The sequence below is a fragment of the Carcharodon carcharias genome, chromosome 10, assembly GCF_017639515.1.
Source record: "Carcharodon carcharias isolate sCarCar2 chromosome 10, sCarCar2.pri, whole genome shotgun sequence".
In the NCBI taxonomy this organism is placed as follows: domain Eukaryota; kingdom Metazoa; phylum Chordata; class Chondrichthyes; order Lamniformes; family Lamnidae; genus Carcharodon; species Carcharodon carcharias.
Window position 1 is genome coordinate 40,456,440 of NC_054476.1, and position 23,062 is coordinate 40,479,501.

At 38.0% G+C, this 23,062-nt stretch overlaps 1 protein-coding gene across 1 annotated transcript in view; it reads right to left on the reverse strand.

The window, feature by feature from the left end:
* LOC121282818 (uncharacterized protein DDB_G0290685-like) overlaps positions 1 to 23,062 on the reverse strand; it is a 98,272-nt gene that overhangs the window by 3,966 nt on the left and 71,244 nt on the right. Inside the window, exons 12-22 of the mRNA XM_041196633.1 lie at positions 22,439 to 22,528; positions 18,889 to 18,978; positions 17,141 to 17,230; positions 15,364 to 15,483; positions 13,600 to 13,689; positions 11,854 to 11,943; positions 10,108 to 10,197; positions 8,363 to 8,452; positions 4,814 to 4,903; positions 3,067 to 3,156; positions 1,321 to 1,410 (exon numbers count right to left, since the gene is read on the reverse strand). Coding sequence (XP_041052567.1) covers positions 1,321 to 1,410; positions 3,067 to 3,156; positions 4,814 to 4,903; positions 8,363 to 8,452; positions 10,108 to 10,197; positions 11,854 to 11,943; positions 13,600 to 13,689; positions 15,364 to 15,483; positions 17,141 to 17,230; positions 18,889 to 18,978; positions 22,439 to 22,528 — 1,020 coding nt within the window. The remainder of the gene's footprint in view (positions 1 to 1,320; positions 1,411 to 3,066; positions 3,157 to 4,813; positions 4,904 to 8,362; positions 8,453 to 10,107; positions 10,198 to 11,853; positions 11,944 to 13,599; positions 13,690 to 15,363; positions 15,484 to 17,140; positions 17,231 to 18,888; positions 18,979 to 22,438; positions 22,529 to 23,062) is intronic.

The following is a 23,062-nucleotide window of genomic DNA, read 5'->3' on the forward strand; positions in this document are numbered from 1 at the left end:
ATTGTACCAAGAACGTACTTCAATGTAACGATACATCAATGAAGTTCTACGCTGAAAAATGGATCTATTTCTGAATTCTCTATTTTGATCATTTTATCAAATATTATGACCAGTGTGTGAATTCATCATTCCATCCAAAATGAGTTATTTTTCAGACAAGATATCTGCTCAAGTCCTGGACTGGAACATCAACACATTTCCCACTGACTGACAGACCAGGTTTCTGAATAATGGAGCTAATACATCCATGAATATGAGAAGAAACTTTGTGCTTTTGATGCTTTAGTGGAAAACAATTCATATTTTCTCCACTTCAAGAGTACATAAGCCATTTCATTACAACTATTGCCTCCACCATCCATTGCAATCCCTCAGTATATGTACTTTCTCAGTACTTCCACTAGCATGCCTTATTTCTGCTGACTTCTCTACATCCCTTCTTTATTATGTGTTCTCTGTCCTTAACATAACATCAAGCAAAAAATGATATCTCAACTGGATTATTTTCAATCCTTTCTGAGAAAGGAACCTCCACCCAATTAGACAAGCTGAATTTTTGCTCCTCGAGTCCAGTATTGATAATGTGACAGAAGGAAAACATCAAAGTGAATGCTAACTTTGTCTAAACAGACAAGTCCTGATCTGTTCCAAAGGATAGGGAATCTCCATTTGCACTAATGGGGCAGGCCTTCAGTTGCTGCAATTCTGCATGAGTGATATCCACCTAGAGCTTGGCCAAGAACATTCCAGTGGCACCTGATCACTCAGAGCATGATAGAGGGAGCCAAGAAAGGGTCCAAACAACAAGATTGTTCTGTTCACCTTTGCTTCTCATTTTGTTTAGTGTGTCAATCTTAAAAAAAACTGTTGGCCTACATCATCACTGAGCTAGGCCTACATCATCAATGAGATTTTGCTAACTGGAACATTCTCCTACATTCCACATCATCAATAAATTGTATTTCTTTTTATTTGGTTAAATACTGCTTCCTCAAGGGAATCTTCCAAATACACAACCATTGGGATCTAGATAAGGAGGGGCAGCAGGTAGAGGGGCACACCAAAACATTCAACTTCCTCTCTAAGACTTACAAAATCCGGACTGGGAAATATGTGTCAATCCTTCATGGGCACTGGCTTGAAAACCAGAAACTGCCTCCCGATCAGCTCTGTGGATGTACCTAAACCACACGGATTGCAGCAATTCCAGAACCAGCATTAGCATCATACCAAGGACAATTAATGATGCTAATAAATGTACGATCTGTCAAAATTACCCACATTCCTTCGGCAAATATATGAAAGCTTTGCGCAACTTACTATTTTCTTCATTGTTTACACCGTCGGTTCCCTGTTCTTCCATTTTATTGTTAGGATCACTTTTAGCATTTGTAGAGTTACCCTGCGAATCTACATGAACAAAAATATACATGCTATTGTAAACTCATTGCATACAGGCGCTGAAACTACACTGTTAATGCAGTTCAATACTCATAAAAGAATACCTATGTATTTAGTTAAGCTTAATGTGTCTTCATCTCAGGACAGATATTAATATTTCTCAGCTAAGTGCTGCATGAGGGGCCTTCAGAATAATGCAAAATTTCATCTCACAGTGAATAATAGTTCCTTGTAGGATAACCTCCCATTCCTGAATATACATCAATCAATTAGCTTCAAATATTATTGGTAAAATTTTACAACTTAGATTCACATGCTAGCAACATATCTGTTTGGGTTCAAGTCATTGTACCAAGAACGTACTTCAATGTAACGATACATCAATGAAGTTCTACGCTGAAAAATGGATCTATTTCTGAATTCTCTATTTTGATCATTTTATCAAATATTATGACCAGTGTGTGAATTCATCATTCCATCCAAAATGAGTTATTTTTCAGACAAGATATCTGCTCAAGTCCTGGACTGGAACATCAACACATTTCCCACTGACTGACAGACCAGGTTTCTGAATAATGGAGCTAATACATCCATGAATATGAGAAGAAACTTTGTGCTTTTGATGCTTTAGTGGAAAACAATTCATATTTTCTCCACTTCAAGAGTACATAAGCCATTTCATTACAACTATTGCCTCCACCATCCATTGCAATCCCTCAGTATATGTACTTTCTCAGTACTTCCACTAGCATGCCTTATTTCTGCTGACTTCTCTACATCCCTTCTTTATTATGTGTTCTCTGTCCTTAACATAACATCAAGCAAAAAATGATATCTCAACTGGATTATTTTCAATCCTTTCTGAGAAAGGAACCTCCACCCAATTAGACAAGCTGAATTTTTGCTCCTCGAGTCCAGTATTGATAATGTGACAGAAGGAAAACATCAAAGTGAATGCTAACTTTGTCTAAACAGACAAGTCCTGATCTGTTCCAAAGGATAGGGAATCTCCATTTGCACTAATGGGGCAGGCCTTCAGTTGCTGCAATTCTGCATGAGTGATATCCACCTAGAGCTTGGCCAAGAACATTCCAGTGGCACCTGATCACTCAGAGCATGATAGAGGGAGCCAAGAAAGGGTCCAAACAACAAGATTGTTCTGTTCACCTTTGCTTCTCATTTTGTTTAGTGTGTCAATCTTAAAAAAAACTGTTGGCCTACATCATCACTGAGCTAGGCCTACATCATCAATGAGATTTTGCTAACTGGAACATTCTCCTACATTCCACATCATCAATAAATTGTATTTCTTCTTATTTGGTTAAATACTGCTTCCTCAAGGGAATCTTCCAAATACACAACCATTGGGATCTAGATAAGGAGGGGCAGCAGGTAGAGGGGCACACCAAAACATTCAACTTCCTCTCTAAGACTTACAAAATCCGGACTGGGAAATATGTGTCAATCCTTCATGGGCACTGGCTTGAAAACCAGAAACTGCCTCCCGATCAGCTCTGTGGATGTACCTAAACCACACGGATTGCAGCAATTCCAGAACCAGCATTAGCATCATACCAAGGACAATTAATGATGCTAATAAATGTACGATCTGTCAAAATTACCCACATTCCTTCGGCAAATATATGAAAGCTTTGCGCAACTTACTATTTTCTTCATTGTTTACACCGTCGGTTCCCTGTTCTTCCATTTTATTGTTAGGATCACTTTTAGCATTTGTAGAGTTACCCTGCGAATCTACATGAACAAAAATATACATGCCTATTGTAAACTCATTGCATACAGGCGCTGAAACTACACTGTTAATGCAGTTCAATACTCATAAAAGAATACCTATGTATTTAGTTAAGCTTAATGTGTCTTCATCTCAGGACAGATATTAATATTTCTCAGCTAAGTGCTGCATGAGGGGCCTTCAGAATAATGCAAAATTTCATCTCACAGTGAATAATAGTTCCTTGTAGGATAACCTCCCATTCCTGAATATACATCAATCAATTAGCTTCAAATATTATTGGTAAAATTTTACAACTTAGATTCACATGCTAGCAACATATCTGTTTGGGTTCAAGTCATTGTACCAAGAACGTACTTCAATGTAACGATACATCAATGAAGTTCTACGCTGAAAAATGGATCTATTTCTGAATTCTCTATTTTGATCATTTTATCAAATATTATGACCAGTGTGTGAATTCATCATTCCATCCAAAATGAGTTATTTTTCAGACAAGATATCTGCTCAAGTCCTGGACTGGAACATCAACACATTTCCCACTGACTGACAGACCAGGTTTCTGAATAATGGAGCTAATACATCCATGAATATGAGAAGGCACTTTGTGCTTTTGATGCTTTAGTGGAAAACAATTCATATTTTCTCCACTTCAAAGAGTACATAAGCCATTTCATTACAACTATTGCCTCCACCATCCATTGCAATCCCTTAGTATATGTACTTTCTCAGTACTTCCACTAGCATGCCTTATTTCTGCTGACTTCTCTACATCCCTTCTTTATTATGTGTTCTCTGTCCTTAACATAACATCAAGCAAAAATTGATATCTCAACTGGATTATTTTCAATCCTTTCTGAGAAAGGAACCTCCACCCAATTAGACAAGCTGAATTTTTGCTCCTCAAGTCCAGTATTGATAATGTGACAGAAGGAAAACAGCAAAGTGAATGCTAACTTTGTCTAAATAGACAAGTCCTGATCTGTTCCAAAGGACAGGGAATCTCCATTTGCACTAATGGGGCAGGCCTTCAGTTGCTGCAATTCTGCATGAGTGATATCCACCTAGAGCTTGGCCAAGAACATTCCAGTGGCACCTGATCACTCAGAGCATGATAGAGGGAGCCAAGAAAGGGTCCAAACAACAAGATTGTTCTGTTCACCTTTGCTTCTCATTTTGTTTAGTGTGTCAATCTTAAAAAAAACTGTTGGCCTACATCATCACTGAGCTAGGCCTACATCATCAATGAGATTTTGCTAACTGGAACATTCTCCTACATTCCACATCATCAATAAATTGTATTTCTTTTTATTTGGTTAAATACTGCATCCTCAAGGGAATCTTCCAAATACACAACCATTGGGATCTAGATAAGGAGGGGCAGCAGGTAGAGGGGCACACCAAAACATTCAACTTCCTCTCTAAGACTTACAAAATCCGGACTGGGAAATATGTGTCAATCCTTCATGGGCACTGGCTTGAAAACCAGAAACTGCCTCCCGATCAGCTCTGTGGATGTACCTAAACCACACGGATTGCAGCAATTCCAGAACCAGCATTAGCATCATACCAAGGACAATTAATGATGCTAATAAATGTACGATCTGTCAAAATTACCACATTCCTTCGGCAAATATATGAAAGCTTTGCGCAACTTACTATTTTCTTCATTGTTTACACCGTCGGTTCCCTGTTCTTCCATTTTATTGTTAGGATCACTTTTAGCATTTGTAGAGTTTCCCTGCGAATCTACATGAACAAAAATATACATGCCATTGTAAACTCATTGCATACAGGCGCTGAAACTACACTGGTAATGCAGTTCAATAATCATAAAAGAATACCTATGTATTTAGTTAAGCTTAATGTGTCTTCATCTCAGGACAGATATTATTATTTCTCAGCTAAGTGCTGCATGAGGGGCCTTCAGAATAATGCAAAATTTCATCTCACAGTGAATAATAGTTCCTTGTAGGCTTCCCTCCCTTTCCTGAATATACATCAATCAATTAGCTTCAAATATTATTGGTAAAATTGTACAACGTAGATTCACATGCTAGCAACATATCGTTTTGGGTTCAAATCATTGTACCAAGAACGTACTTCAATGTAACGATACATCAATGAAGTTCTACACTGAAAAATGGATCTATTTCTGAATTCTCTATTTTGATCATTTTATCAAATATTATGACCAGTGTGTGAATTCATCATTCCATCCTAAATGAGTTAGTTTTCAGACAAGATATCTGCTCAAGTCCTGGACTGGAACATCAACACATTTCCCACTGACTTACAGACCAGGTTTCTGAATAATGGAGCTAATACATCCATGAATATGATAAGGCACTTTGTGCTTTTGATGCTTTAGTGAAAACAATTCATCATTTCTCCATTTCAAAGAGTACATAAGCCATTTCATTACAACTATTGCCTCCACCATCCATTGCAATCCCTTAGTATATTTCCTTTCTCAGCACTTCCACTAGCATGTGTTATTTCTACTGACTTCTCTCCATCCCTTCTTTATTATGTGTTCTCTGTCGTTAACATAACATCAAGCTAAAGAAAGATATTTCAGCTGGAGTATTTTCAATCCTTTGCTGAGAAAGGAACCTCCACCCAATTAGACAAGCTGAATTTTTGCTCCTCAAGTCCAGTATTGATGATGTGACAGAAGCAAAAGAGCAAAGTGAATGCTAACTTTGTCTAAATAGACAAGTCCTGATTGGTTCCAAAGGACAGGGAAACTCCATTTGCACTAATGGGTCAGGCCTCCAGTTGCTGCAATTCTGCATGAGCGATATCCACCTAGAGCTTGGCCAAGAACATTCCAGTGGCACCTGATCACTCAGAGCATGATAGAGGGAGCCAAGAAAGGGTCCAAACAACAAGATTGTTCTGTTCACCTTTGCTTCTCATTTTGTTTAGTGTGTCAATCTTAAAAAAAACTGTTGGCCTACATCATCACTGAGCTAGGCCTACATCATCAATGAGATTTTGCTAACTGGAACATTCTCCTACATTCCACATCATCAATAAATTGTATTTCTTTTTATTTGGTTAAATACTGCTTCCTCAGGTAAATCTTCCAAATACACAACCATTGGGATCTAGATAAGGAGGGGAAGCAGGTGGAGGGGCACACCAAAACATTCAACTTCCTCTCTAAGACTTACAAAATCCGGACTGGGAAATATGTGTCAATCCTTCATGGGCACTGGCTTGAAAACCAGAAACTGCCTCCCGATCAGCTCTGTGGATGTACCTAAACCACACGGATTGCAGCAATTCCAGAACCAGCATTAGCATCATACCAAGGACAATTAATGATGCTAATAAATGTACGATCTGTCAAAATTACCCACATCCCATCGGCAAATAGATGAAAGCTTTGCGCAACTTACCATTTTCCTCGTTGTTCACACCGTCGGTTCCCTGTTTACAGTTTTCTGGATTGTTATTATGAACGCCTTCTGGATTGTTATTATGAACGCCTTCCGTTTTAGTTTTTGGTTCACTTTTATCATTTGAACAGTTTCCATGCGAATCTACATGAACAAAAATATACATGCCATTGTAAACTCATTGCATACAGGAGCTGAAACTACACTGATAATGCATTTGAATAATCATAAAAGAATACCTATGTATTTAGTTAAGCTTAATGTGTCTTCATCTCAGGACAGATAATATTATGTCTCAGCTAAGTGCTGCATGAGGGGCCTTCAGAATAATGCAAAATTTCATCTCACAGTGAATAATAGTTCCTTGTAGGCTTCCCTCCCTTTCCTGAATATACATCAATCAATTAGCTTCAAATATTATCGGTAAAATTGTACAACGTAGATTCACATGCTAGCAACATATCTTTTTGGGTTCAAATCATTGTACCAAGAACGTACTTCAATGTAACGATACATCAATGAAGTTCTACGCTGAAAAATGGATCTATTTCTGAATTCTCTATTTTGACCATTTTATCAAATATTATGACCAGTGTGTGAATTCATCATTCCATCCAAAATGAGTTAGTTTTCAGACAAGATATCTGCTCAAGTCCTGGACTGGAACATCAACACATTTCCCACTGACTGACAGACCAGGTTTCTGAATAATGGAGCTAATACATCCATGAATATGAGAAGGCACTTTGTGCTTTTGATGCTTTAGTGGAAAACAATTCATATTTTCTCCATTTCAAAGAGTACATAAGCCATTTCATTACAACTATTGCCTCCACCATCCATTGCAATCCCTTAGTATATTTACTTTTTCAGTACTTCCACTAGCATGCCTTCTTTCTGCTGACGTCTCTACATCCCTTCTTTATTATGTGTTCTCTGTCCTTAACATAACATCAAGCAAAAAATGATATCTCAACTGGATTATTTTCAATCCTTTCTGAGAAAGGAACCTCCACCCAATTAGACAAGCTGAATTTTTGCTCCTCAAGTCCAGTATTGATAATGTGACAGAAGGAAAACAGCAAAGTGAATGCTAACTTTGTCTAAATAGACAAGTCCTGATCTGTTCCAAAGGACAGGGAATCTCCATTTGCACTAATGGGGCAGGCCTTCAGTTGCTGCAATTCTGCATGAGTGATATCCACCTAGAGCTTGGCCAAGAACATTCCAGTGGCACCTGATCACTCAGAGCATGATAGAGGGAGCCAAGAAAGGGTCCAAACAACAAGATTGTTCTGTTCACCTTTGCTTCTCATTTTGTTTAGTGTGTCAATCTTAAAAAAAACTGTTGGCCTACATCATCACTGAGCTAGGCCTACATCATCAATGAGATTTTGCTAACTGGAACATTCTCCTACATTCCACATCATCAATAAATTGTATTTCTTTTTATTTGGTTAAATACTGCTTCCTCAAGGGAATCTTCCAAATACACAACCATTGGGATCTAGATAAGGAGGGGAAGCAGGTAGAGGGGCACACCAAAACATTCAACTTCCTCTCTAAGACTTACAAAATCCGGACTGGGAAATATGTGTCAATCCTTCATGGGCACTGGCTTGAAAACCAGAAACTGCCTCCCGATCAGCTCTGTGGATGTACCTAAACCACACGGATTGCAGCAATTCCAGAACCAGCATTAGCATCATACCAAGGACAATTAATGATGCTAATAAATGTACGATCTGTCAAAATTACCCACATTCCTTCGGCAAATATATGAAAGCTTTGCGCAACTTACTATTTTCTTCATTGTTTACACCGTCGGTTCCCTGTTCTTCCATTTTATTGTTAGGATCACTTTTAGCATTTGTAGAGTTTCCCTGCGAATCTACATGAACAAAAATATACATGCTATTGTAAACTCATTGCATACAGGCGCTGAAACTACACTGTTAATGCAGTTCAATACTCATAAAAGAATACCTATGTATTTAGTTAAGCTTAATGTGTCTTCATCTCAGGACAGATATTAATATTTCTCAGCTAAGTGCTGCATGAGGGGCCTTCAGAATAATGCAAAATTTCATCTCACAGTGAATAATAGTTCCTTGTAGGATAACCTCCCATTCCTGAATATACATCAATCAATTAGCTTCAAATATTATTGGTAAAATTTTACAACTTAGATTCACATGCTAGCAACATATCTGTTTGGGTTCAAGTCATTGTACCAAGAACGTACTTCAATGTAACGATACATCAATGAAGTTCTACGCTGAAAAATGGATCTATTTCTGAATTCTCTATTTTGATCATTTTATCAAATATTATGACCAGTGTGTGAATTCATCATTCCATCCAAAATGAGTTATTTTTCAGACAAGATATCTGCTCAAGTCCTGGACTGGAACATCAACACATTTCCCACTGACTGACAGACCAGGTTTCTGAATAATGGAGCTAATACATCCATGAATATGAGAAGAAACTTTGTGCTTTTGATGCTTTAGTGGAAAACAATTCATATTTTCTCCACTTCAAGAGTACATAAGCCATTTCATTACAACTATTGCCTCCACCATCCATTGCAATCCCTCAGTATATGTACTTTCTCAGTACTTCCACTAGCATGCCTTATTTCTGCTGACTTCTCTACATCCCTTCTTTATTATGTGTTCTCTGTCCTTAACATAACATCAAGCAAAAAATGATATCTCAACTGGATTATTTTCAATCCTTTCTGAGAAAGGAACCTCCACCCAATTAGACAAGCTGAATTTTTGCTCCTCGAGTCCAGTATTGATAATGTGACAGAAGGAAAACATCAAAGTGAATGCTAACTTTGTCTAAACAGACAAGTCCTGATCTGTTCCAAAGGATAGGGAATCTCCATTTGCACTAATGGGGCAGGCCTTCAGTTGCTGCAATTCTGCATGAGTGATATCCACCTAGAGCTTGGCCAAGAACATTCCAGTGGCACCTGATCACTCAGAGCATGATATTGGGAGCATAGAAACGGTCCAACAACAAGATTGTTCTGTTCACCTTTGCTTCTCATTTTGTTTAGTGTGTCAATCTTAAAAAAAACTGTTGGCCTACATCATCACTGAGCTAGGCCTACATCATCAATGAGATTTTGCTAACTGGAACAATCTCCTACATTCCACATCATCAATAAATTGTATTTCTGTTTATTTGGTTAAATACTGCATCCTCAAGGGAATGTTCCAAATACACAACCATTGTGATCTAGATAAGGAGGGGAAGCAGGTAGAGGGGCACACCAAAACATTCAACTTCCTCTCTAAGACTTACAAAATCCGGACTGGGAAATATGTGTCAATCCTTCATGGGCACTGGCTTGAAAACCAGAAACTGCCTCCCCATCAGCTCAGTGGATGTACCTAAACCACACGGAAAGCAGCAATTCCAGAACCAGCATTAGGATCATACCAAGGACAATTAATGATGCTAATAAATGTATGATCTGTCAAAATTACCCACATTCCTTCGGCAAATATATGAAAGCTTTGCGCAACTTACTATTTTCTTCATTGTTTACACCGTCGGTTCCCTGTTCTTCCATTTTATTGTTAGGATCACTTTTAGCATTTGTAGAGTTACCCTGCGAATCTACATGAACAAAAATATACATGCTATTGTAAACTCATTGCATACAGGCGCTGAAACTACACTGTTAATGCAGTTCAATACTCATAAAAGAATACCTATGTATTTAGTTAAGCTTAATGTGTCTTCATCTCAGGACAGATATTAATATTTCTCAGCTAAGTGCTGCATGAGGGGCCTTCAGAATAATGCAAAATTTCATCTCACAGTGAATAATAGTTCCTTGTAGGATAACCTCCCATTCCTGAATATACATCAATCAATTAGCTTCAAATATTATTGGTAAAATTTTACAACTTAGATTCACATGCTAGCAACATATCTGTTTGGGTTCAAGTCATTGTACCAAGAACGTACTTCAATGTAACGATACATCAATGAAGTTCTACGCTGAAAAATGGATCTATTTCTGAATTCTCTATTTTGATCATTTTATCAAATATTATGACCAGTGTGTGAATTCATCATTCCATCCAAAATGAGTTATTTTTCAGACAAGATATCTGCTCAAGTCCTGGACTGGAACATCAACACATTTCCCACTGACTGACAGACCAGGTTTCTGAATAATGGAGCTAATACATCCATGAATATGAGAAGAAACTTTGTGCTTTTGATGCTTTAGTGGAAAACAATTCATATTTTCTCCACTTCAAGAGTACATAAGCCATTTCATTACAACTATTGCCTCCACCATCCATTGCAATCCCTCAGTATATGTACTTTCTCAGTACTTCCACTAGCATGCCTTATTTCTGCTGACTTCTCTACATCCCTTCTTTATTATGTGTTCTCTGTCCTTAACATAACATCAAGCAAAAAATGATATCTCAACTGGATTATTTTCAATCCTTTCTGAGAAAGGAACCTCCACCCAATTAGACAAGCTGAATTTTTGCTCCTCGAGTCCAGTATTGATAATGTGACAGAAGGAAAACATCAAAGTGAATGCTAACTTTGTCTAAACAGACAAGTCCTGATCTGTTCCAAAGGATAGGGAATCTCCATTTGCACTAATGGGGCAGGCCTTCAGTTGCTGCAATTCTGCATGAGTGATATCCACCTAGAGCTTGGCCAAGAACATTCCAGTGGCACCTGATCACTCAGAGCATGATAGAGGGAGCCAAGAAAGGGTCCAAACAACAAGATTGTTCTGTTCACCTTTGCTTCTCATTTTGTTTAGTGTGTCAATCTTAAAAAAAACTGTTGGCCTACATCATCACTGAGCTAGGCCTACATCATCAATGAGATTTTGCTAACTGGAACATTCTCCTACATTCCACATCATCAATAAATTGTATTTCTTCTTATTTGGTTAAATACTGCTTCCTCAAGGGAATCTTCCAAATACACAACCAATGGGATCTAGATAAGGAGGGGCAGCAGGTAGAGGGGCACACCAAAACATTCAACTTCCTCTCTAAGACTTACAAAATCCGGACTGGGAAATATGTGTCAATCCTTCATGGGCACTGGGTTGAAAACCAGAAACTGCCTCCCGATCAGCTCTGTGGATGTACCTAAACCACACGGATTGCAGCAATTCCAGAACCAGCATTAGCATCATACCAAGGACAATTAATGATGCTAATAAATGTACGATCTGTCAAAATTACCCACATTCCTTCGGCAAATATATGAAAGCTTTGCGCAACTTACTATTTTCTTCATTGTTTACACCGTCGGTTCCCTGTTTTTCCATTTTATTGTTAGGATCACTTTTAGCATTTGTAGAGTTTCCCTGCGAATCTACATGAACAAAAATATACATGCCATTGTAAACTCATTGCATACAGGCGCTGAAACTACACTGGTAATGCAGTTCAATAATCATAAAAGAATACCTATGTATTTAGTTAAGCTTAATGTGCCTTCACTTCAGGACAGATATTATTATTTCTCAGCTAAGTGCTGCATGAGGGGCCTTCAGAATAATGCAAAATTTCATCTCACAGTGAATAATAGTTCCTTGTAGGCTTCCCTCCCTTTCCTGAATATACATCAATCAATTAGCTTCAAATATTATTGGTAAAATTGTACAACGTAGATTCACATGCTAGCAACATATCTTTTTGGGTTCAAATCATTGTACCAAGAACGTACTTCAATGTAACGATACATCAATGAAGTTCTACGCTGAAAAATGGATCTATTTCTGAATTCTCTATTTTGATCATTTTATCAAATATTATGACCAGTGTGTGAATTCATCATTCCATCCAAAATGAGTTAGTTTTCAGACAAGATATCTGCTCAAGTCCTGGACTGGAACATCAACACATTTCCCACTGACTGACAGACCAGGTTTCTGAATAATGGAGCTAATACATCCATGAATATGAGAAGGCACTTTGTGCTTTTGATGCTTTAGTGGAAAACAATTCATATTTTCTCCATTTCAAAGAGTACATAAGCCATTTCATTACAACTATTGCCTCCACCATCCATTGCAATCCCTTAGTATATATACTTTTTCAGTACTTCCACTAGCATGCCTTATTTCTGCTGACATCTCTACATCCCTTCTTTATTATGTGTTCTCTGTCCTGAACATAACATCAAGCAAAAATTGATATCTCAACTGGATTATTTTCAATCCTTTCTGAGAAAGGAACCTCCACCCAATTAGACAAGCTGAATTTTTGCTCCTCAAGTCCAGTATTGATAATGTGACAGAAGGAAAACAGCAAAGTGAATGCTAACTTTGTCTAAATAGACAAGTCCTGATCTGTTCCAAAGGACAGGGAATCTCCATTTGCACTAATGGGGCAGGCCTTCAGTTGCTGCAATTCTGCATGAGTGATATCCACCTAGAGCTTGGCCAAGAACATTCCAGTGGCACCTGATCACTCAGAGCATGATAGAGGGAGCCAAGAAAGGGTCCAAACAACAAGATTGTTCTGTTCACCTTTGCTTCTCATTTTGTTTAGTGTGTCAATCTTAAAAAAAACTGTTGGCCTACATCATCACTGAGCAAGGCCTACATCATCAATGAGATTTTGCTAACTGGAACATTCTCCTACATTCCACATCATCAATAAATTGTATTTCTTTTTATTTGGTTAAATACTGCATCCTCAAGGGAATGTTCCAAATACACAACCATTGTGATCTAGATAAGGAGGGGAAGCAGGTAGAGGGGCACACCAAAACATTCAACTTCATCTCTAAGACTTACAAAATCCGGACTTGGAAATATGTGTCAATCCTTCATGGGCACTGGCTTGAAAACCAGAAACTGCCTCCCGATCAGCTCTGTGGATGTACCTAAACCACACGGATTGCAGCAATTCCAGAACCAGCATTAGCATCATACCAAGGACAATTAATGATGCTAATAAATGTACGATCTGTCAAAATTACCACATTCCTTCGGCAAATATATGAAAGCTTTGCGCAACTTACTATTTTCTTCATTGTTTACACCGTCGGTTCCCTGTTCTTCCATTTTATTGTTAGGATCACTTTTAGCATTTGTAGAGTTTCCCTGCGAATCTACATGAACAAAAATATACATGCCATTGTAAACTCATTGCATACAGGCGCTGAAACTACACTGGTAATGCAGTTCAATAATCATAAAAGAATACCTATGTATTTAGTTAAGCTTAATGTGTCTTCATCTCAGGACAGATATTATTATTTCTCAGCTAAGTGCTGCATGAGGGGCCTTCAGAATAATGCAAAATTTCATCTCACAGTGAATAATAGTTCCTTGTAGGCTTCCCTCCCTTTCCTGAATATACATCAATCAATTAGCTTCAAATATTATTGGTAAAATTGTACAACGTAGTTTCACTTGCGGCACATGAACATACTAGCGACCTATCTTTTTGGGTTCACATGATTGTACAAAGAATGTACTTCAATGTAACGATAGATCAATGAAGTTCTACGCTGAAAAATGGATCTATTTCTGAATTCTCTATTTTGATCATTTTATCAAATATTATGACCAGTGTGTGAATTCATCATTCCATCCAAAATGAGTTAGGTTTCAGACAAGATATCTGCTCAGGTCCTTGACTGGAACATCAACATATTTCCCACTGACTGACAGACCAGGTTTCTGAATAATGGAGTTAATACTTCGATGAATATGAGAAGGCACTTTGTGCTTTTGATGCTTTAGTGAAAAACAATTCATATTTTCTCCATTTCAAAGAGTTCATAATCCATTTCATTACAACTATTGCCTCCACCATCCATTGCAATCCCTTAGTATATTTCCTTTCTCAGCACTTCCACTAGCATGTGTTATTTCTACTGACTTCTCTCCATCCCTTCTTTATTATGTGTTCTCTGTCGTTAACATAACATCAAGCTAAAGAAAGATATTTCAGCTGGAGTATTTTCAATCCTTTGCTGAGAAAGGAACCTCCACCCAATTAGACAAGCTGAATTTTTGCTCCTCAAGTCCAGTATTGATGATGTGACAGAAGCAAAAGAGCAAAGTGAATGCTAACTTTGTCTAAATAGACAAGTCCTGATTGGTTCCAAAGGACAGGGAAACTCCATTTGCACTAATGGGTCAGGCCTCCAGTTGCTGCAATTCTGCATGAGCGATATCGACCTAGAGCTTGGCCAAGAACATTCCAGTGGCACCTGATCACTCAGAGCATGATATTGGGAGCATAGAAACGGTCCAACAACAAGATTGTTTTGTTCACCTTGGCTTCTCATTTTGTTTAATGTGTCAATCTTAAAAAGAAACTGTTGGCCTACATCATCACTGAGCTAGGCCTACATCATCAATGAGATTTTGTTAACTGGAACATTCTCCTACATTCCACATCATCAATAAATTGTATTTCTTTTTATTTGGTTAAATACTGCTTCCTCAGGTAAATCTTCCAAATACACAACCATTGGGATCTAGATAAGGAGGGGCAGCAGGTGGAGGGGCACACCAAAACATTCAACTTCCTCTCTAAGACTTACAAAATCCGGACTGGGAAATATGTGTCAATCCTTCATGGGCACTGGCTTGAAAACCAGAAACTGCCTCCCGATCAGCTCTGTGGATGTACCTAAACCACACGGATTGCAGCAATTCCAGAACCAGCATTAGCATCATACCAAGGACAATTAATGATGCTAATAAATGTACGATCTGTCAAAATTACCCACATCCCATCGGCAAATAGATGAAAGCTTTGCGCAACTTACCATTTTCCTCGTTGTTCACACCGTCGGTTCCCTGTTTACAGTTTTCTGGATTGTTATTATGAACGCCTTCCGTTTTAGTTTTTGGTTCACTTTTATCATTTGAACAGTTTCCATGCGAATCTACATGAACAAAAATATACATGCCATTGTAAACTCATTGCATACAGGAGCTGAAACTACACTGATAATGCATTTGAATAATCATAAAAGAATACCTATGTATTTAGTTAAGCTTAATGTGTCTTCATCTCAGGACAGATAATATTATGTCTCAGCTAAGTGCTGCATGAGGGGCCTTCAGAATAATGCAAAATTTCATCTCACAGTGAATAATAGTTCCTTGTAGGCTTCCCTCCCTTTCCTGAATATACATCAATCAATTAGCTTCAAATATTATTGGTAAAATTGTACAACGTAGATTCACATGCTAGCAACATATCTTTTTGGGTTCAAATCATTGTACCAAGAACGTACTTCAATGTAACGATACATCAATGAAGTTCTACGCTGAAAAATGGATCTATTTCTGAATTCTCTATTTTGATCATTTTATCAAATATTATGACCAGTGTGTGAATTCATCATTCCATCCAAAATGAGTTAGTTTTCAGACAAGATATCTGCTCAAGTCCTGGACTGGAACATCAACACATTTCCCACTGACTTACAGACCAGGTTTCTGAATAATGGAGCTAATACATCCATGAATATGATAAGGCACTTTGTGCTTTTGATGCTTTAGTGGAAAACAATTCATCATTTCCCCATTTCAAAGAGTACATAAGCCATTTCATTACAACTATTGCCTCCAGCATCCATTGCAATCCCTTAGTATATTTCCTTTCTCAGCACTTCCACTAGCATGTGTTCTTTCTACTGACTTCTCTCCATCCCTTCTTTATTATGTGTTCTCTGTCCTTAACATAACATCAAGCAAAAATTGATATCTCAACGGGATTATTTTCAATCCTTTCTGAGAAAGGAACCTCCACCCAATTAGACAAGCTGAATTTTTGCTGCTCAAGTCCAGTATTGATGATGTGACAGAAAGATAACAGCAAAGTGAATGCTAACTTTGTCTAAATAGACAAGTCCTGATGTGTTCCAAAGGACAGGGAATCTCCATTTGCACTAATGGGGCAGGCCTTCAGTTGCTGCAATTCTGCATGAGTGATATCCACCTAGAGCTTGGCCAAGAACATTCCAGTGGCACCTGATCACTCAGAGCATGATAGAGGGAGCCAAGAAAGGGTCCAAACAACAAGATTGTTCTGTTCACCTTTGCTTCTCATTTTGTTTAGTGTGTCAATCTTAAAAAAAACTGTTGGCCTACATCATCACTGAGCTAGGCCTACATCATCAATGAGATTTTGCTAACTGGAACATTCTCCTACATTCCACATCATCAATAAATTGTATTTCTTTTTATTTGGTTAAATACTGCTTCCTCAGGTAAATCTTCCAAATACACAACCATTGGGATCTAGATAAGGAGGGGAAGCAGGTGGAGGGGCACACCAAAACATTCAACTTCCTCTCTAAGACTTACAAAATCCGGACTGGGAAATATGTGTCAATCCTTCATGGGCACTGGCTTGAAAACCAGAAACTGCCTCCCGATCAGCTCTGTGGATGTACCTAAACCACACGGATTGCAGCAATTCCAGAACCAGCATTAGCATCATACCAAGGACAATTAATGATGCTAATAAATGTACGATCTGTCAAAATTACCCACATTCCTTCGGCAAATATATGAAAGCTTTGCGCAACTTACTATTTTCTTCATTGTTTACACCGTCGGTTCCCTGTTTTTCCATTTTATTGTTAGGATCACTTTTAGCATTTGTAGAGTTTCCCTGCGGATCTACATGAACAAAAATATACATGCCATTGTAAACTCATTGCATACAGGCGCTGAAACTACACTGGTAATGCAGTTCAATAATCATAAAAGAATACCTATGTATTTAGTTAAGCTTAATGTGCCTTCACTTCAGGACAGATATTATTATTTCTCAGCTAAGTGCTGCATGAGGGGCCTTCAGAATAATGCAAAATTTCATCTCACAGTGAATAATAGTTCCTTGTAGGCTTCCCTCCCTTTCCTGAATATACATCAATCAATTAGCTTCAAATATTATTGATAAAATTGTACAACGTAGATTCACATGCTAGCAACATATCTTTTTGGGTTCAAATCATTGTACCAAGAACGTACTTCAATGTAACGATACATCAATGAAGTTCTACGATGAAAAATGGATCTATTTCTGAATTCTCTATTTTGATCATTTTATCAAATATTATGACCAGTGTGTGAATTCATCATTCCATCCAAAATGAGTTAGTTTTCAGACAAGATATCTGCTCAAGTCCTGGACTGGAACATCAACACATTTCCCACTGACTGACAGACCAGGTTTCTGAATAATGGAGCTAATACATCCATGAATATGAGAAGGCACTTTGTGCTTTTGATGCTTTAGTGGAAAACAATTCATATTTTCTCCATTTCAAAGAGTACATAAGCCATTTCATTACAACTATTGCCTCCACCATCCATTGCAATCCCTTAGTATATATACTTTTTCAGTACTTCCACTAGCATGCCTTATTTCTGCTGACATCTCTACATCCCTTCTTTATTATGTGTTCTCTGTCCTGAACATAACATCAAGCAAAAATTGATATCTCAACTGGATTATTTTCAATCCTTTGCTGAGAAAGGAACCTCCACCCAATTAGACAAGCTGAATTTTTGCTCCTCAAGTCCAGTATTGATAATGTGACAGAAGGAAAACAGCAAAGTGAATGCTAACTTTGTCTAAATAGACAAGTCCTGATCTGTTCCAAAGGACAGGGAATCTCCATTTGCACTAATGGGGCAGGCCTTCAGTTGCTGCAATTCTGCATGAGTGATATCCACCTAGAGCTTGGCCAAGAACATTCCAGTGGCACCTGATCACTCAGAGCATGATAGAGGGAGCCAAGAAAGGGTCCAAACAACAAGATTGTTCTGTTCACCTTTGCTTCTCATTTTGTTTAGTGTGTCAATCTTAAAAAAAACTGTTGGCCTACATCATCACTGAGCTAGGCCTACATCATCAATGAGATTTTGCTAACTGGAACATTCTCCTACATTCCACATCATCAATAAATTGTATTTCTTTTTATTTGGTTAAATACTGCTTCCTCAAGGGAATCTTCCAAATACACAACCATTGGGATCTAGATAAGGAGGGGAAGCAGGTAGAGGGGCACACCAAAACATTCAACTTCCTCTCTAAGACTTACAAAATCCGGACTTGGAAATATGTGTCAATCCTTCATGGGCACTGGCTTGAAAACCAGAAACTGCCTCCCGATCAGCTCTGTGGATGTACCTAAACCACACGGATTGCAGCAATTCCAGAACCAGCATTAGCATCATACCAAGGACAATTAATGATGCTAATAAATGTACGATCTGTCAAAATTACCCACATTCCTTCGGCAAATATATGAAAGCTTTGCGCAACTTACTATTTTCTTCATTGTTTACACCGTCGGTTCCCTGTTCTTCCATTTTATTGTTAGGATCACTTTTAGCATTTGTAGAGTTTCCCTGCGAATCTACATGAACAAAAATATACATGCCATTGTAAACTCATTGCATACAGGCGCTGAAACTACACTGGTAATGCAGTTCAATAATCATAAAAGAATACCTATGTATTTAGTTAAGCTTAATGTGTCTTCATCTCAGGACAGATATTATTATTTCTCAGCTAAGTGCTGCATGAGGGGCCTTCAGAATAATGCAAAATTTCATCTCACAGTGAATAATAGTTCCTTGTAGGCTTCCCTCCCTTTCCTGAATATACATCAATCAATTAGCTTCAAATATTATTGGTAAAATTGTACAACGTAGTTTCACTTGCGGCACACGAACATACTAGCGACCTATCTTTTTGGGTTCACATGATTGTACAAAGAATGTACTTCAATGTAACGATAGATCAATGAAGTTCTACGCTGAAAAATGGATCTATTTCTGAATTCTCTATTTTGATCATTTTATCAAATATTATGACCAGTGTGTGAATTCATCATTCCATCCAAAATGAGTTAGGTTTCAGACAAGATATCTGCTCAGGTCCTTGACTGGAACATCAACATATTTCCCACTGACTGACAGACCAGGTTTCTGAATAATGGAGTTAATACTTCGATGAATATGATAAGGCACTTTGTGCTTTTGATGCTTTAGTGAAAAACAATTCATATTTTCTCCATTTCAAAGAGTTCATAATCCATTTCATTACAACTATTGCCTCCACCATCCATTGCAATCCCTTAGTATATTTCCTTTCTCAGCACTTCCACTAGCATGTGTTATTTCTACTGACTTCTCTCCATCCCTTCTTTATTATGTGTTCTCTGTCCTTAACATAACATCAGGCAAAAGAAAGATATTTCAGCTGGAGTATTTTCAATCCTTTGCTGAGAAAGGAACCTCCACCCAATTAGACAAGCTGAATTTTTGCTCCTCAAGTCCAGTATTGATGATGTGACAGAAGCAAAAGAGCAAAGTGAATGCTAACTTTGTCTAAATAGACAAGTCCTGATTGGTTCCAAAGGACAGGGAAACTCCATTTGCACTAATGGGTCAGGCCTCCAGTTGCTGCAATTCTGCATGAGTGATATCCACATAGAGCTTGGTCAAGAACCTCCAAGTGGCACCAGCTCACTCAGAGCATGGTAGAGGAATCAAGAAAGGGTCCAAACGACAAGATTGTTCTGTTCACCTTTGCTTCTCATTTTGTTTGGTGAGTCAATTTTAAAAAAAACTGTTGGCCTACATCATCACTGAGCTAGGCCTACATCATCAATGAGATTTTGCTAACTGGAACATTCTTCTACATTCCACATCATCAATAAATTGTATTTCTTTTTATTTGGTTAAATACTGCTTCCTCAAGGGAATCTTCCAAATACACAACCATTGGGATCTAGATAAGGAGGGGCAGCAGGTGGAGGGGCACACCAAAACATTCAACTTCCTCTCTAAGACTTACAAAATCCGGACTGGGAAATATGTGTCAATCCTTCATGGGCACTGGCTTGAAAACCAGAAACTGCCTCCCGATCAGCTCTGTGGATGTACCTAAACCACACGGATTGCAGCAATTCCAGAACCAGCATTAGCATCATACCAAGGACAATTAATGATGCTAATAAATGTACGATCTGTCAAAATTACCCACATCCCATCGGCAAATAGATGAAAGCTTTGCGCAACTTACCATTTTCCTCGTTGTTCACACCGTCGGTTCCCTGCTTACAGTTTTCTGGATTGTTATTATGAACGCCTTCCGTTTTAGTTTTTGGTTCACTTTTATCATTTGAACAGTTTCCATGCGAATCTACATGAACAAAAATATACATGCCATTGTAAAGTCATTGCATACAGGAGCTGAAACTACACTGATAATGCATTTGAATAATCATAAAAGAATACCTATGTATTTAGTTAAGCTTAATGTGTCTTCATCTCAGGACAGATATTATTATTTCTCAGCAAAGTGCTGCATGAGGGGCCTTCAGAATAATGCAAAATTTCATCTCACAGTGAATAATAGTTCCTTGTAGGCTTCCCTCCCTTTCCTGAATATACATCAATCAATTAGCATCAAATATTATTGGTAAAATTGTACAACGTAGTTTCACTTGCGGCACAGGACATAGCGACATATCTTTTTGGGTTCAAATCATTGTACCAAGAACGTACTTCAATGTAACGATACATCAATGAAGTTCTACGCTGAAAAATGGATCTATTTCTGAATTCTCTATTTTGATCATTTTATCAAATATTATGACCAGTGTGTGAATTCATCATTCCATCCAAAATGAGTTAGGTTTCAGACAAGATATCTGCTCAGGTCCTTGACTGGAACATCAACATATTTCCCACTGACTGACAGACCAGGTTTCTGAATAATGGAGCTAATACTTCTTGGAATATGAGAAGGCATTTGTGCTTTTGATGCTTTAGTGAAAAACAATTCATATTTTCTCCATTTCAAAGAGTACATAAGCCATTTCATTACAACTATTGCCTCCACCATCCATTGCAATCCCTTAGTATATTTCCTTTCTCAGCACTTCCACTAGCATGTGTTATTTCTACTGACTTCTCTCCATCCCTTCTTTATTATGTGTTCTCTGTCCTTAACATAACATCAAGCAAAAATTGATATCTCAACTGGATTATTTTCAATCCTTTCTGAGAAAGGAAACTCCACCCAATTAGACAAGCTGAATTTTTGCTCCTCAAGTCCAGTATTGATAATGTGACAGAAGGAAAACAGCAAAGTGAATGCTAACTTTGTCTAAATAGACAAGTCCTGATCGGTTCCAAAGGACAGGGAATCTCCATTTGCACTAATGGGGCAGGCCTTCAGTTGATGCAATTCTGCATGAGTGATATCCACCTAGAGCTTGGCCAAGAACATTCCAGTGGCACCTGATCACTCAGAGCATGATAGAGGGAGCCAAGAAAGGGTCCAAACAACAAGATTGTTCTGTTCACCTTTGCTTCTCATTTTGTTTAGTGTGTCAATCTTAAAAAAAACTGTTGGCCTACATCATCACTGAGCTAGGCCTACATCATCAATGAGATTTTGCTAACTGGAACATTCTTCTACATTCCACATCATCAATAAATTGTATTTCTTTTTATTTGGTTAAATACTGCTTCGACAAGGGAATCTTCCAAATACACAACCATTGGGATCTAGATAAGGAGGGGAAGCAGGTAGAGGGGCACACCAAAACATTCAACTTCCTCTCTAAGACTTACAAAATCCGGACTTGGAAATATGTGTCAATCCTTCATGGGCACTGGCTTGAAAACCAGAAACTGCCTCCCGATCAGCTCTGTGGATGTACCTAAACCACACGGATTGCAGCAATTCCAGAACCAGCATTAGCATCATACCAAGGACAATTAATGATGCTAATAAATGTACGATCTGTCAAAATTACCCACATTCCTTCGGCAAATATATGAAAGCTTTGCGCAACTTACTATTTTCTTCATTGTTTACACCGTCGGTTCCCTGTTCTTCCATTTTATTGTTAGGATCACTTTTAGCATTTGTAGAGTTTCCCTGCGAATCTACATGAACAAAAATATACATGCCATTGTAAACTCATTGCATACAGGCGCTGAAACTACACTGGTAATGCAGTTCAATAATCATAAAAGAATACCTATGTATTTAGTTAAGCTTAATGTGTCTTCATCTCAGGACAGATATTATTATTTCTCAGCTAAGTGCTGCATGAGGGGCCTTCAGAATAATGCAAAATTTCATCTCACAGTGAATAATAGTTCCTTGTAGGCTTCCCTCCCTTTCCTGAATATACATCAATCAATTAGCTTCAAATATTATTGGTAAAATTTTACAACGCAGATTCACATGCTAGCAACATATCTTTTTGGGTTCAAATCATTGTACCAAGAACGTACTTCAATGTAACGATACATCAATGAAGTTCTACGCTGAAAAATGGATCTATTTCTGAATTCTCTATTTTGATCATTTTATCAAATATTATGACCAGTGTGTGAATTCATCATTCCATCCAAAATGAGTTAATTTTCAGACAAGATATCTGCTCAAGTCCTGGACTGGAACATCAACACATT